We start from the raw sequence: 16,952 nt of genomic DNA on the forward strand, positions 1-16,952 counted from the left end.
AAGGGGAAGCAGGCTCCCTGCTGAGCAGGGAACCTGACAATGTGGGGCTTGATCTCAGGACGCTGAGATCATGATCTAAGCCGAAGGCAGAGGCTTAACCCACTGAGCCACCCAGGGGCCCCACACTTTTTCTTTTTTAATTTAAATTTAATTAATTAACATACACTGTATCATTAATTTCAGAGGTAGAGGTCAGTGATTCATCAGTCTTATATAATACCCAGTGCTCATTATATCACATAACCTCCTTAATGCCCCTCACACCCAGTTACCCCATCCCCCCCACCTACCTACCCTCCAGCGACCCTCCTTTTGTTTCCTATGATTTAGGATCTCTCATGGGTTGTCTCCCTCTCTGTTTTCATCTTATTTTCTTTTTTCCCTCCCTTTCCCTATGATCCTCTGGTTTGTTTCTTAAATTCCACATATGAATGAGATAATACGATAATTTTCTTTCCCTGATTGCCTTATTTTGCTTAGCATTATACCCTCTAGCTCCATCCACATGGTTGCAAATGGCAAGATTTCATTGGTTTTTTGAGGGCTGAGTAGTATTCCCGTGTGTGTGTGTGTGTGTGTGTGTGTATGTGTGTGTGTATCACATCTTCTTTATCCATTCATCTGTCAATGGACATCTGATCTCTTTCCATAGCTTGGCTATTGTGGACATTGTGCTATAAACATTTGGGTGCACATGCCCCTTCAGATCACTACATTTGTATCCTCGGAGTAAATACCCAGTAGTGCCATTGCTGGGTTTTAGGGTAGCTCTATTTTCAACTTTTTGAGAAACCTCCATACTGTTTTCCAGAGTGGCTGCACCAGCTTGCATTCCCACCAACAGTGTAGGAGGGTTCCCCTTTCTCCGCATCCTCACAAACGTCTATTATTTCCTGACTTATTAATTTTAACCGTTCTGACTGGTGTGAGGTGGTATCTCACTGTGGTTTTGATTTGTATTTCCTGGATGCCGAGTGATGTGGAACATTTTTTCCTGTGTCTGTTGGCCATTTGGATGTCTTCTTTGGAGAAATGTCTGTTCATGACTTCTGCCCATTTCTTTTTTTTTTTTTTTTTAAGATTTTGTTATTTATTTGACAGAGAGAGATCACAAGTAGGCAGAGAGGCAGACAGAGAGAGAGAGAGAGGAGGAAGCAGGCTCCCTACTGAGCAGAGAGCCCGATGTGGGACTCGATCTCAGGACCCTGAGATCATGACCTGAGCCAAAGGAGCGGCTTAACCCACTGAGCCACCCAGGCGCCCCTACTTCTGCCCATTTCTTGATTGGATTATTTGTTCTTTGGATGTTGAGTTTGATAAATTCTTTTTATATTTTGGATACTAGTCCAAATACCTTCTCCCATTCTGTCAATTGTCTTTTGGTTTTGTTGACTGTTTCCTCTGCTGTGCAAAAACTTTTTATTTTGATGAAGTCCCCATAGTTCATTCTCATCTTTGTTTCTCTTGCCTTTGGAGAGACGTGTCTTGCAAGAAGTTGCTACTGCCAAGGTCACAGAGGCTGCTGCCTGTGTTCTCCTCTAGGATTTTGATAGATTCCTGTCTCACATTTACGTCTTTCATCCATTTTGAGTCTATTTTTGTGCATGGTGTAAGAAAATGGTCCACTTTCATTCTTCTGCATGTGACTCTCCCTCTGTTCCCCCTCCACACACAATGATGCATCTGACTGCATCCATGCTCTTGGAAATCCTACAAGCCAGCACATCTTTCGGCCAAGTGGAGAGGCATGGGGCAGAGCTGAATTGCAGAACCAAGGTAAGAAGAGGTTAAGGTCTGGAACAGGGACAGAATCAAGGGGGGAGATGAGGAAGCTAGCAAAGACAGATCCTGGAGGGAGAAAGGGACACCCTTATGTTATGGGATTTCTTCTCCTTTAGTGCCATGGTTCTTGGTCACACCACTTCGAAAAATGAAGAGGTAAACCAGACGGAGAGTGGTGGGCAGCAAAGCAAAGTTTATTGATAGTAAAATGATAATACAAAGCTTCTGAAGAGGGACACCTGGCTGACTCAGTCAGTTAAGCATCTGCCTTCGACTCAGGTCATGATTCCAGGGTCCTGGGATCGAGCCCCACATCAGGCTCCCTGCTCACATGGGAGTCTGCTTCTCCCTCTCTCTCTATCTCTCTGTGTTCTTCTTTCTCTTAAATAAATAAAACAAACTCCTGAAGGGGGAGGAGACCCAAGAGTGTGGCCACCAGAGTTGCTAAGTTCTAGGGGTTTTTATGGGTTTTTTGACCGAATCTAATTAACCCTCTGTGCACCTATCATCCAATCAGGTTTTGTCAACTTTCTATCATGTGGAAAAGGGTCGAGGGCTCCTTGCAGGGTGCTGTAAAATCCTTTAACGGTGGTTTCCTCTGCAGGGGGAAGGGGAGGCTCCTTGTCCCTCCATGCCTTTCTTCCAACTATCCTTTATCAGAGTGAGCAGTAGGGGGGTCCTCGAAAGCTGAGACTCTTGAGCTGTGTTGGGGGGATGTAAGTGCCCTCCCCTGCCCAGAGGTCACTGAGTAAAGCTCACATTGTTCACTACTGGGTTTTGGGTTTTTTTGTTTGTTTGTTTGTTTGTTTTGTTTTTTGACAGACAGAGTGTAGTGAATACAAACCTTTAATAAATAAAGTGTAATAAATAAATGAATAAATAAATAATATGTAGTAAGTGCGAACCCCTACTAAATGAAAACAGGCAAAAGGAACAAAATACAAACTAACCACATAGCAAATAAGCCTAGGCCATATGCGTGTAGTGAGAAGATTAGCGCGGAGTAACAAGTTGTAAATATTTTAACTTGTGCGAAATATCGAAATATCGTAAACCAAAACATGTTTACGACGTGTGTATGTTTTTGGTGTGTAAGCATAAGAAAAACAAGTGATGTAATATGTTTATGAAGGAGACTTAGCACAGTATATAAAGAGGCATCAGGTTGGACTGAGGTGAAGCGAGTTCCCTGTCGGGAGGACCTCATCGCCGGTGCTACCGACGCCCCAACAGTTTCGTTGCCGACCCCTCGCTGGTTCTCAGTCTCAACTTCTGCGGTGACCTCTCTGTCTAGATTGTGAGGCGACGTCTCCTTCTCCGTGACAACGTCAGCGGACCGTGACCGGGCCACGATAGTGGTGCGGACCTCGTCCCAGTAAAGATCAAGTGAGTTACATCATATCCATCTCTCTATCTCTTCTTTACACGTTGCGACCTCCTGGCGGGACGCAGGGGTTTTGCTCGTGACACAGAGATGACAAGTAGGCAGAGAGGCAGGCAGAGAGAAAAGGAGGAAGCAGACTCCCTGCTGAGCAGAGAGCCTGATGCGGGGCTTGATCTCAGGACTCTGGGATCAAGGCGCCCCAGGCGCCCCTTCACTGGTGTTTTAAATAACAATGGATTCATTGTCCATTAGGGGGAGAACTTGAACAGGTGCCAAGAGTACCAACGGCTAACATGACACAAAGCAGAAGGACACTCAGCCGTGGACAGCTTTATAAATATCCACATCAAGAGGTGGAAACATGCCAAAATGAATCTTGGTCATTCTTAGGCGGTAACTGATTTAACAGGTGATTTTTTTTTTTTTTTGGTCACTTTTCTACTTTTAAATTTTTTATACATTAAGAACATATCATATTCTTTAAATAATATATTCTCGTTGCATAAAAATTTTGAGAAGTTAAAAAAAACAAGAATATAGTATTTTACAATGGGGAAATAAAATCAATTTTTTAAAGGTTTTATTTATTTATTTGACAGAGAGAGATCACAAGTAGGCAGAGAGGCAGGCAGAGAAAAGAGAGAGGAGGAGGCCCCCTGCAGAGCAGAGAGCCCGCCGTGGGCTCAATCCCAGGACCCTGAGACCATGACCTGAGCCGAAGGCAGCGGCTTAATCCACTGACCCACCCAGGTGCCCCTATAATCATTATTTTTGAATAAAATAAAACTGAAGGAAGTGAGTTCACTCAAGGCCACACCAGGCCACCCCACCCGGGCAGGGGTGTCTCCTCCCAGCTCTAGGAGGAGGAGTCCAGCAATGTCTGGCATTTGGGGGGAAGCCAGTATGGACAGCCCTTCAGGGCAGGGGCACCTTCACAGTCAAGGTCACAGGCTGGGGCTGAAGCCAGCCCTGCAACTTACCAGCTGCGATCTTGCAAAAACAATGCCACCATTCTGAACTTCAGCGTTCTCATCTGTAAAAGGGAAATGGCTCCTCCTGGTTGCTGGGGTGTCGGGAGGATTCAAGGAGACAATAAATATAAAGTACTTAATGCCGGGCCCTTGGAAGCAGGTAATAAACAGAGGCTTTACAATAAGTCATAACCTAACCAAGGCATCCCAGTTTCCCCCACACACAGCCCAGGCCGGGGCTCACTCTGTCCCCAGGAGAAAATCCCCTCTGTGGAAGCACCAGTGAGCACTGGATAGTTGACTAGAGATTCTGCAGGAGCAATGCAGATGGGGCAGGTAGATCCCTGCACACCAGGCTTCCCGAATAAGGCCCCCAGGGAACGGTTATCTCTCCCAGCCCCACCACCCACCCCAGCTTCACTTCATTGCCCCCAGCTGCCCTGGGCTGCACTTCCAGTCCCCTCAAGTTTCCCTGGGGGTCTCCATCCTTCCCCCAGCACCTTAGCTCCACCCAGACTCCCCCATCAGACAAGAAAGGCCCTCAAGGCACCTGGAGCAGCTCTAGTTAGAAGGTGAGCTGGGGGGTATAGTAAGTCAGTCCTGATACATATAGGAAAGGACACGGGCTTAGAGAGATTATGCAAGTTGCCTGAGGACACAGAAGAGTCAAGTAACAAGACAGCATCTCAAAGAGTCCCTTGACCCAAAATCCCAGTCATGCCAGCAAGGCCTCCCTGTAGGGACTGAGATCCTTCCCTAAAGCCTGGCTGTCCCCAGGAAGCTCTCAGTTCCTCCGGAGCATCTGGAAAGGAAGAAAGGACTGTACACATACATACATGCTCCCGCTGGCTCAGATTTGCAAATGGGCACACACACGCGCTCACCCCCATATCTATTCACACTGCCCACACATTCACAGGTGCGTGCACGCACACACACGTCTCTGTTACCACAACACCCAGTCCTCTCTTTTTTTTTTTTTTTTTTTTTTTTTTTTTAAAGATTTTATTTATTTATTTGACAGAGAGAAATCACAAGTAGATGGAGAGGCAGGCAGAGAGAGAGAGAGAGAAGCAGGCTCCCTGCTGAGCAGAGAGCCCGATGCGGGACTCGATCCCAGGACCCTGAGATCATGACCTGAGCCGAAGGCAGCGGCTTAACCCACTGAGCCACCCAGGTGCCCCAACACCCAGTCCTCTCTGAACTACAGTTGGTCCCTGACACCTCAGGGGCCAGACATGCACCCATCTCAGTGTCGGTCAGAGCAGTTCAACCATTGTTTAGAGAACAAACTTAAATATCCAGGTTTTTTTTTTAATATTTTATTTATTTATTTGACAGATAGATATCACAAGTAGGCAGAGAGGCAGGCAGAGAGAGAGGAGGAAGCAGGCTCCCTGCTGAGCAGAGAGCCCGATGCGGGGCTCGATCCCACGACCCTGGGATCATGACCTGAGCTGAAGGCAGAGGCTTTAACCCACTGAGCCACCCAGGTGCCCCAATATCCAGTTTTTTTTAAAAATCCAAGTCCGTATGCTACCATGGCTGCCTGTCCGTAGCATCACTGGTCACCCAGACTCACTCTTCAAACATGGAGCCACACCCCCCCAGCTCTGGCAGAGAACTGGGGTGCAATCCCAGGTGTGGGCCCCTTGAGGGAATGGCAAACCCTCTAACAAGGACAGGAGCAAGCCAGAGGTTCCTCCCGGAACCCCAGCTTTTCCGGGTGGCCGTGCAGCACAGCAGGAAGGCTGTTGCCACTCCACAATGTGTCCTTGTCCAAGCCCAGACAGCTTACCTGCAGAAGACAATGACAAGAACTTTGTCAGGATTCCACAGGACCTGAGAGGGAGACACTCAGCACATGATCCAGAATGGAGGGGGTACTCGATAACAAAAATGTTTTTTGTTTAAATTGTTTGAGTCCTCTGTATGGTTACAGAGAATAATTGCTGAGTTGGGGGCCGGTACCCCCACCACCTTGGAACGTTCTCAGATACCCTTTGACACTAGCCAATGGAAGTGTCGGTTTGGGCTAAGCAAGTGAGAAAGAGAAGGACATCACCTTCTTGGTGGTAGAACTCTCCCCCTGCCCAAAAAGAGACCCAGTTTGGATGGGTGAAGGCTCATAGGACCCTCAGGGGAATCCCTGGACAACCCTGGCCGGCCTCAGTAGTCCAGAAGCATCACTGAGCGGACTTGCAATTTGCAAGCTCATGGCAGAGGGAACCAGAGAGGCTGGGAGAGGGAGCAGGAGACAGAAATAAGGCTGATGGTGGCGAGAAGGCCGTGGCAAGCCCCGTGTATGAGGATGGGTTTGCATCTGCCCAGTCAACCCTCTCTTCCGTCTGGAATTATCTACAACAGCGCCACCCAGTGGAAACAGAGTACATGTCATCTATATAACTTGAAATGTCCTAGAAGCCCTGTTTATTTAAACAGCAAAAAGAGGGGTGCCTCAGTTAGTTAAGCCTCTGCCTTTGGCTCAGGTCGTGATCCCGTGGTCTTGGGATCGAGCCCCACATTGGGATATCTGCTCAGCAGGGAGCCTGCTTCCTGCCCTGCCTCTCTGTCTCCTTGTGATCTCTGTCAAATTAATAAAATCTTTAAAAAAATAAATAAATAAAAATAAAAAGTAAAAAGACACAGGCAAAATTAATTTTAATAATATATTTTATTTAATTCAATATATGCAGAATATTATTCAATAAGGAGTTAAGATAAAAATTACTGAGATAGTTTACAATTGTATTATGTTAAGTGAAATAAGTCAGTCAGAGAAAGACAAATATCATATGATTTCACTCATATATGGGATTTAAGAAACAAAACGGATGAACATAGGGGAAGGAAAAATAAAACAGGAGGAAAACAGAGAAGGAGACAAACCAAGACATACTCAACCCTAGGAAACAAATCCGGGTGGCTGGAGAGGAGGTGGGGGGGGTGGGGTCACTGGGTGATGGGCATTAAGGGAGGCACTGGATGGAATGAACAGTGCTGTGTTGTGCAACTGATGAATCACTGAATTCTCCCTCTGAAACTAATAATATAGTATATGTTAATTAAATTGAATTTAAATTAAAAATTAAAAACTCGTGTGTGTTACACTTCTAGCACATCTGCCTTCAGGCTAACCCCATTTCCAGGGCTCATGACCCACATGTGGCCCGTGGCTGCTGTGGCCCTTAGTGAGTTGGATTTAATTGGGGGAAGGTGGGTGGGTGCAGGAGAGAGCAGAGGCCACCCAGAGTGGCCCAGCCACCTCCAGGGGACACGCTGAGAAGAGCTGGGTGCTGGGGGCAGGCCGCAGAGGTGTGGCTGAACCAGAGCAAGTGGTAGGGAGGGGTGGGGACACCCTGACCTTGCTCTGTCAGTCCTCTCTCTGTTTCCTCCTGGATCCTCAGCACAAACCGCCCACACTCTCCCAGTTGGCAAGAGAGCTCCCCAAGGCCATGGGAACGACTTGTCCAGATTGGAGGCGTCTTGTTTTAGATTTGCTGTTGGGTGAACACAGAGGCCTTTCTGGAGATGACCCTTACGTGAGTTACACTAGTTTTAAAAATAAAAATAAAAGAGGAGGAGGTTGGAGGAGCGGTGGTCTCAGAGGAAGTCCGGTCTGAGCTGATTTCCATTACGGCACGTCCACTGCTCTTCTCCTGGTCTGGTTTGTCCATCCTGCCTCACCCCTCAGCCCACCTAGGCGACTCCTCTCCCAGTGCCTCATCAGAATGCAGGGCCCTCTGTGCCTCTGGACCTGGCAGCCCCTCCAGCATCCCAAGCTTTGCTGGGCTGTCAGCACCTTGAGGACAGGGCCAGGTTTGGCTCCTGGCTTCCTCCGGGAACCCAGGCTGCTCTTTATCCTTCCCACCAGAGGCTCCTGAGTCTGCAACTTGGCTATCCAGGTGGTCCTGCCCAGGGGAGGGGAACCAGGGGCTCTGGCTGTATCCCCCTGCCCAAGCAAGGCCTCCTCTCCCTCATCCCATCTATAGGGGACTCTCCAGAGGAGGAGAGGAGGGGAAGGAGCAAAGGTGAGGTACAGAGGGAAGATCCTCCGCACTGAGTGGGGGTTCCCACCTTGGGTTGGTAGAAGTGAGTCCCTGGCAAGGGCAAGAAGAAAACCGGGCTGAATTGGGGCGGAGGGGCAGGTTGGAGCGGAGTAAAGCAGACCTGACATATATACAAAAGCATGTTAGCTCTAAGGGTCCAGCCCGATGAGTTTTTACCACCCGGATCAAGGTGGAGTTCATTTCTAGCACCCCATAAGGTTCCCTCGTGTCCCTTCCTAGTATCACCCTGGACCAAGCGGCCGTGGGGGGGGGGGGGGGGGCCGCCTAGTCCGAGCATGCGTGCAACTTACGGTAATCACATGCGATCGGGTCAGAGCCGCAAACAAGCCCCGCTCTGCCTCCATTCCAGAGTGATAACAATAGCAGACTTCATTCACTGGGAAGAGGTGGGGGTTGGGGGCAGCATTCCAGCTGTTTCCATACGTGGGTGGTGACTCGCTAATAGAGAGCAAGAAATGCAAGGAACATGACATGTATTTGACTTTCTTTAAATCGAGCGAAGTCCCGTGCCAATGAACAACCTACCCAGCCGCCCTGAATGTGATCTCGGATGTGGCAAGGGCTCTAGCATGCCCCAGGATTTTCTCTGGGTCACAGGGTTTCCTGCAGCACCAGAGCTATAGGTAGACGCCTTGAACAAGATCATCATCCATCGGCCCTAGTTCCCAAGAAGACACCTATTTCTCCAGAGGATGCAACTCATTCCCCGAAGTCACATTCTTGGGAGACTCTGCTGTTTCCATGCCAAGTTTGGGGAACCTGGGGAATTCTTCTCCGAGCCGAGGGTCCCCAGGTGTCCGGCACAGCTGTGCCCTTGCCACATGGCCTAAGGAGATGACCATGAAGAAGTACCCACCTCTGTCCCACCCCCATTCTGAGGTGCTCGCGCCTGTCCCCTGTTGCTCTCAAGGGTTCTCTCTCTCCCTTTTCACTTCTGGGAACCTGGCGTAAACTATTTGGTGATTTAATAATGCTGCATGTTTATCCCATCACACGTATTCTCCTCTTGAAATTCTCTCAAAAGAGGGGTGCCCGGGTGGCTCAGTGGGTTAAAGCGTCTGCCTTTGGCTCAGGTCATGATCCCAGGGTCCTGGAATCGAACCCCGCATCAGGCTCTCTGCTCGGTGGGGAGCCTGCTTCCCTTCCTCTCTCTCTGCCTGCCTCTCTGCCTGCTTGTGATCTCTCTCTGTCAAGTAAATAAATAAAATCTTTAAAAAAAAAAAAAAGAAAGAAAGAAAGAAAGAAAGAAATTCTCTCAAAAGAGAGGGCAAGAGAAAGGCATCATTATCCATTTGTACAGATAACAAAATGGAGGCTGGGAGAGATGGAGCCCCCATCCCCGCCCCTCCCCCAACCCTCCATCCCCCTCACCCCCTCCCCCACCACACAGGAAGAGGAAGCTGGTGATACTCAGATTCAGATACTCCAGAGCCCATGCACTGTCCCTGCCCCCTGGCTCCCGGGCAGGGACCAGAAGTGGGACCACAGTAACCAATAAGCAGTGTTCACAGTAAGCGCAGGTGTCCCTTTCAGACAAATTTGTTCTGGTCCCGTCTTTACTCCCCAAGCTCCCAGGGCTAGGACAACCTCCACACTGGACTGTGGGCTCTTGGAGACCCTCCTTGGAAATGCTCCCAGCCTGGAAACACAGAACCCCAGACTTTAGACCTGGCAAAAGCTTTAGAAATCACCCTCTCCTCCTCTTATGGGGAAAATGGAAGCCCTGAGAGGTGACCAGAATCACCAGCAAACTGGCGGTCGTCAAGACCTGGGTCTTCTGGGGCGCCTGGGTGGCTCAGTGGGTTAAAGCCTCTGCCTTCGGCTCAGGTCATGATCCCAGGGTCCTGGGATCGAGCCCCACATCGGGCTCTCTGCTCAGCAGGGAGCCTGCTTTCCCCCCTCTCTCTCTGTCTGCCCCTCTGCCTACTTATGATCTCTGTCTGTCAAATAAATAAATAAAATCTTAAAAAAAAAAAAAAAAAAAGAAAGACAGACCTGGGTCTTCTGCTTCCCAGCTGCTTGCTCCAGGCCTGCCCTCTGCACTGCCTCCTGCCTGGGGCAAAGCCTGTGTGTGTTCCTGGTGATAGCTGTTTACAGAGCACCGAGGTCAGCGCTGCCACCAGGCATCGAGTCCCTGCAGGAGAAGCTGGGGGATGTGGCTGACATAGGGCTATCATCCCTGCCCTGAGCTAGGAGGCCAGATCTAGTTCTTTGGAGCCCAGAGACAGACCTCTCAAAAGGACTTTTTTCTCAATCCTCCACCCCAGGACTCTCTAATACAGTAGCAGAGGTCACAGCCTGGAGTCAGGGATCAGTCATTCCAACTAAGCACTTACTATGTATGTCCATGTGTTCATTCGACAAGCACTGGGCACCCACCGTGTGCTAGGAATCTACCACGCACAGACTACAGAGGAAGTAGGCATGCACCTGCTCTTTGCACTTACAGCCCAGCAGGAGACAAATAAGGGAAGGGGCAAAGCCCGATTCAAGGGCATGCCACCTGCAAAGTCACATGGGGCCCCATCCTTGGAAGAACTGCATGTGTGGTTTAATGCTCTGCTGTCACTGTCTTGAAATTCTTAACCATTTTTTGAGCAAAGGGCCTCACATTTTTTATTTTGTCCTGGGCCCAGCAAATTACCTAGCCAGTTCAAGGAACAGGCGAGCCAAATGCAGTTTGATAAATGTCAAAATAGAGGGGGTGGGGGCCCAGAAAAGGCTCTAAGCACAGTCTTCTCCAAAGAACTGAGTCCCAGCTGAGTCCCACAGATGAGTGGGAGACATCACACGAAAAAGACAGAAGAATGTAGCAAGCAAAGGGAGAGCCTTTGCACAAAGCCCCTGAGATGAGAAAGTTCAGGGTGCTTCGTAGAACTGCCGTGGTGTGGAATGTGGGGCGTGGTGATAGGCCACAAGGCTGAAAGGGGAACTAGGACCAAGAGCCAAGATTATTCTGAAGAAGAACAAAACGGAGGAGCTCATCCTGTTGGACATCAAGACTTTTGGCAGATCTCCTATCATTAAGGGAATGTGGCTTTGAGATAAACAGACCAGTGCAACAGAACAGAGACTCCAAAAACAAGCCCACACAGAAATGGAAACATGAGTAGAACAAAAAAGGCATGAATCAGTGGGGGAATTATACGTTATTCAATAAATGGTGCTGGAACAGGTGGCTATCCATATAGGAAAAAAATTAGATCCCTATCTCACACCACACACACAAATCAGTTCCCGGTGGCTTAAAGACCTAAAAGGTAAAAGTAGGGGCACTTGGGTGGCTCAGTTAGTTAAGCTTCTGCCTTCCGCTCAGATCATGATCTCAGGGCCCTGGGATCAAACCCCACGTTGTCAGGCTCCCTGCTCAGCAGGGAGTCTACTTCTTTCTCTCCCTCTGCCCATCCCCACCCTTGTGCTCTCCTGTATGTGCTCACGCTCTCTCGCTCTCTCTCTCTCTCAAATAAATAATCTTGCCTACTTGTGATCTCTGTCTGTCAAATAAATAAATAAAGCCTTTAAAAAAAATAAAATAAATAAAAATTTAAAAAATAAAAATTTAAAAATTAATTAATTAATTAATTAAAAAATAAGTAAAAGCTAAAAGTAAAGTTTTAAAACTTTCAAAGCAGGGGCGTCTGGGCGGCTCAGTCATTAGGTGTCTGTCTTTGGCTCAGGTCATGATCCCAGGGTCCTGGGATGAAGCCCCGCATCGGGCTCCATGCTCAGCAGGGGAGTCTGCTTCTCCTTTTCCCACTGCCCTGGCTTGTGTTTCCTCTCTCACTGTATTTCTCTCTGTCAAATAAATAAAAAATCTTAAAAAGAAAAAATAACTTTCAAAGCAAATAGGAGTGCCTGGATGACTCAGTTGGTCAAGTGTCTGACTCTTGATTTCAGCTCGGGTCATGATCTCAGGGTCTTGAGATCAAGACCCATGCGGGATGTGGAGCCTGTTTAAGACTCTCTCGTGGGCAACCCTCTCGAGTTCCCTCCCTCTTTGGGAGCTTTGTCCTATCACTCAATAGACTTTGCTTTGCCGGCCACAAAAAAAAAAAAAAAAAAAAAAAAAAAAAAAAAAAAAAGCCTTTTTCCCTCTGAGCACCGCTTCTCCCCACTCTCACTTTTTTCTTTCTCTAAATAACAAAAGAGGGGAACCTGGGTGGGTCACTCAGTTAAGCCACCAACTCTTGACTCTTGGTTTCTGCTCAGAGCGGTCCTGGATAGAGCCCTGCATCAGAATAGAGCCCTGTGTTTGAGCTCAGTGCAAAGTCTACTTCAGATTCTTTCTACTTCCCCCCTGCCCCTCCCCTCTCATGCTCTCTCTCTCAAATAAATACAATCTTTTTAAAATAATAATAAATAATATAAAAAAAGCTTTTGAAACAAACAACAAAAAGAGTATCTTTATTTACTCAAAGGAGAGAAAGGATTTCTTTAAAATGGCACAGAAAGGGTCTTTTCCTAAAAGGGAAGATTGATAGGCAAGACCATGTTGTTAATTTAAAAATATGTATAACAAAATATGTCTGCAAACTGGGAAGGCTAGTTCTAACTCATTCACACTCTCTTTCCTCAAACCCCTTTCAAGCACAGCCATGTCTACGAGGGCAGAAGTTCCTAGGTGGAGGGCAAGTAGGGATAGACGTCTGAGATGCCCATGACTTCTAGCTTTGGTTCCCCCCTTCCTGGTATCAAGGAAGCCAAATTATTAAAAGGTAACTTAGTAAATATGCAATCAAAACAAACTATCAAGTACACCTAAATTTTCCTTCCTTGGGGTTTCTCACCTCATCTTGCAAGCTCTCACCCTGCCCCCACAAATGGGCTCTTTCCCACCCTCTATGCGTCACCTGGGGCTCACATCGCCCATCGCTTCGATAACCCCTAGTTCTCACCCCGGTCCCCTCCACACCCCATCACATCACACTCCTTTATCTTACCTTCCTGGCCCCTGGAAGCCTTTGGTGTCTAAATCCCCTCTATTCACCCTTGCAACTGAGAACATTTCAATTTATATATTGAAAGATCAAGAAAGGTTGACTGTTTTGAAGAAAATATTTTGACTCCTCTCTGGTAAGGTTCTACCCCACACAATTTGGAGGACACACAGGATACCCTTCGGGTGCCTGAATTCTTTTAGCCCCCAGAACCTGCCTCACTCCCCCTTGAACCCAGGTTAATGAGCTGGGTATTTTTTCTTTAGATTGTATGAATGATGTATTTTAGGTAGACTAATCCATTTTTAGATTAGATTCATCTGAAGAGTAACTTAATCTAAATGATGAAGTTAAGGTTTGAGTTATATCATTGTTGATACCAGTGTTGATATCAGTGTTGATTTAAAAGTGCTGCTCTATATCCGTAAGGAAGATTACGTGGTTAACTGGGAAAGTATGAGACAGTGGGAATTCGTCGCGTCTGGGAGGTTCAGCATCTAAGCCTTATTTAAGGAGAGCCGATCTAACCCATGCAAACGCTCTTTTCCAAGCAGATAGGGCTGCAACAGGCTCAACCAGGTGGAATGTGCCAGAGAACATAAGAAGCAACACGCTCCAGAAGCCTCAGCCAGTTTCCTGCGCCACCCTGACACCCTCCTCCTGCACTGCGCAGGCGCCTAGACGGACCAACCTTTCCCTCCCCCTTCCACCTCTCGGGGAATCGAGAGGACGCCCTCCTGCAGCGCAAGAGTTCCTGCGCAAGCGCCGTCCCGCGTCCCCGCCCCCGAACCAATCGGAAGCGGCGGCGCCAGGGCGCGGAGGCCACGACGCCGTGGGTGGGGCCGGGACGTGAGGGCAGCGCGCTGGCGTCACAGGGGCGGCTATATAAGTGAATACAGGCACCGCCCCTCCGCCCCAGTCACTGAGCCGCCGCCGAGGACTCAGCAGCCTCCCCCTTGAGCCCCCTCGCTTCCCGACGCTCCGTCCCCCCCGCCCGCCTTCTCCCGCCGCCGCCGCCTTCCGCAGGCCGTTTCCACCGAGGAAAAGGAATCGTATCGTATGTCCGCTATCCAGAACCTCCACTCTTTCGGTAAGCTGCGGAAAGGTCCAAGGGGTGAGGCCTGGGTGGGGCGGCGAAGTGTCCGGGCTCGGACACCTGCCGGATTCTCCGGGCTTTCGTAAACGCAGGCTGATAGAAGGTGTGTGGACTCGCAGGAAGCGGCGCCCCGAATTGGGCCCTGGGGTCGGCCCTTAAAGCGCGACCGGAAGGAGCGGGCTGGGAGGCAGCCCTTGGGCGGGCCCGGCGTCTCGGGTGGCGCATTTACTAATGGCTCCCGGGCCGCCTTGGGCCACACCCGCCCCCTCCCGCCACCCCTGCCCCCTCCCGCCACCCCTGCGTCACGTCCGTTACGTCACCGCCGTTGTCACGGAGCTGGGAGTGAGAGGCGGCGCCAGCCCTAAGTGACAAACGCTCGCGCCAATGGGGCGGGAAGCTTGGCCCCGCCTTGGAGCTCGGGTTCCGGCCTGTTGCATCAGCCGGGTGGGGCGCTGCCTGCCGGCCCAGGCTCCCCCGGCACGTGATCATTCTCCGGGGGCGGGCCTGGGGCAGGAGGCCCAGGCTCTCCCTGGCTCTGGGAAAGCCGGCCGCCCCGGACTGACCCGTTCGCGGACAGCCAACAAGGACAGATCTGACGTGACCTAAGCCCTGGCGATTTCAGTATTAGTTTGTACGCGCGCAAAAAGGATGCTTTGGAAGGGTGGCAGTGGCGTCCGAGCCCCAACAGCTCTAAATGAGCTTGATCTTTCTTCCCAGACCCCTTTGCTGATGCAAGTAAGGGTGATGATCTGCTTCCTGCTGGCACTGAGGATTATATCCATATAAGAATTCAACAGAGAAACGGCAGGAAGACCCTTACTACTGTCCAAGGGATCGCTGATGATTACGATAAAAAGAAACTAGTGAAGGCGTTTAAGAAGGTAGGTCTTAAATGAGATTGTAGGAAAATCACATTTAACTTGCTCAGGTTGGGGGTGCTGACTTGGATTGCTTCTCATTAGGGATTGTTAAGTGCCCTCAGCCTGTTGGCTTGGTCTAATTTGTTTTGCTTCATTGCTGCTTGCAGAAATTTGCCTGCAATGGTACTGTAATTGAGCATCCAGAATATGGAGAAGTAATTCAGCTACAGGGTGACCAGCGCAAGAACATATGCCAGTTCCTGGTGGAGGTGAGTTCAGTCAGTTCTTCAGAATCCGTTTGTGCCACTGTCCGATCTCTGTTGTCTGTTCAAGCTCTCCTGGGGACACAGAAGTTTGTTTTGTAGCGCTAAGCAAAACAGTGGTTGAGTTGTGAAATACATACACCGGCAGACTTGTCTGACTCCTATCACTGTTTGCATGGATCGTTTTTTTCCCCCTACATTTTTTTTTTTTTTTTTAAAGTAATCTCTACTTGGACCCAACGTGGGGTCTGAACTCAGATCCCCAAGGTGAGGAGTTGCGTTCCCTACCAACTTAGCCAGACAATTGCTGTGTATGTGGATCTACTTTAAAGATGCCATTTTAAATTGCACACAGATAATAAAACAGGATGTCTGGCTGACTGTTCCTAAGTGCTAAAATCCTGTTTTACATCATTGTAACTGCATACTCTGAGTTAACAAACCATTGTGCCCCTAGTGCTCAGAGTGTGTGCCTTGGGTCTGGGACTTTTGCCCAGTGTAGAAGCAAGCAGACAAAGTTGTTGCCATCAGAAATGGACACTTGAATTCTTTTCATAGCTCCTCTTACAACCTTGTTTTCTTTTCTTTGCAGATTGGACTGGCTAAGGACGACCAGCTGAAGGTTCATGGGTTTTAAGTGCTTTTGGCTCACTGAAGCTTAAGTGAGGATTTCCTTGCAATGAGTAGAATTTCCCTTCTGTCCCTTGTCACAAGTTTAAAAACCTCACAGCTTGTATAATGTAACCATTTGGGGTCTGCTTTTAACTTGGACTAGTGTAACTCCTTCATGCAATAAACTGAAAAGAGCCATGCTGTCTAGTCTTGAAGTCCCTCATTTAAACAGAGGTCAAGCAGTAGGCGCCTGGCAGTGTCCGGCCTGAAACCAAGCAGTAACGTGAGGTTTCAGTCCAGCACAGAGCCCCAAGATCACAGATGGCTATGTCTGGCCGGAAGCTCCTCGGCTCTCCCTCTTCAGAGTTCCCTGCCCTAAGAGAATGTCACTACCTGAACAGTCCACGGTGAAGCTGAGAGGACAGGATGGGGTAAGACGGCAACCGCAGCTGTGCTGCTACAGGGAGTCACCGGTAGTCAAAGCTCGATCCCTGGTGTCTACAACCTGACCAGGTGGGCAGAGCTTAGGGCAGCCACCTTCCCTCTAGTGAAGCGTCCTAGGACATCTGACTTGCCACCAGGTCTTTTTGACCAGACATATCCTAGCTAATGGATGTCCAAACACCAGAATGTGAGGCCAACCTTCTATCTGAGTTAAACTTTTGACAAGGGAACAAACTTCAAGTTGATGTGTCAGTCACGTAGCTAGCTGTAGAGCTTGCAACTTACTAGTGACAGCTGCCCAATGCCATGTGAAGTAACAGACTGGTTTTTGGTTTATTTCTTCCTTCAGTTTTAATGTTATGTAATGTATTTAAACCCTTATTTAAATAAAACTTGTTTTCAGAAACACCTGACTTGAAGATTGTATTTTATCAGTCAGTCTCATATGTGTGAAGGAACCATAGAAGTGGGCAGTGAGGGGTAGTCTATGCCCGTAGCTCAACTGGGACCTCAACCTCTTGGCCAAGAAAACC

General features: G+C 48.8%; 1 protein-coding gene across 1 annotated transcript; it reads left to right on the forward strand.

Moving 5' to 3' along the window:
• The first annotated feature begins 14,045 nt into the window (after nucleotides 1-14,045).
• Nucleotides 14,046-16,825, forward strand: EIF1 (eukaryotic translation initiation factor 1). Its single transcript, XM_032321470.1, has 4 exons — nucleotides 14,046-14,234; nucleotides 14,958-15,121; nucleotides 15,268-15,369; nucleotides 15,956-16,825. Exons 1-4 carry the CDS (start codon nucleotides 14,204-14,206, stop codon nucleotides 15,998-16,000), a joined length of 342 nt encoding a protein of 113 aa, XP_032177361.1. The 5' UTR covers nucleotides 14,046-14,203; the 3' UTR covers nucleotides 16,001-16,825.
• The last annotated feature ends 127 nt before the right edge of the window (nucleotides 16,826-16,952 follow it).

This window comes from Mustela erminea, chromosome 18 (genome assembly GCF_009829155.1).
Source record: "Mustela erminea isolate mMusErm1 chromosome 18, mMusErm1.Pri, whole genome shotgun sequence".
Classification (NCBI taxonomy): Eukaryota; Metazoa; Chordata; class Mammalia; order Carnivora; family Mustelidae; genus Mustela; species Mustela erminea.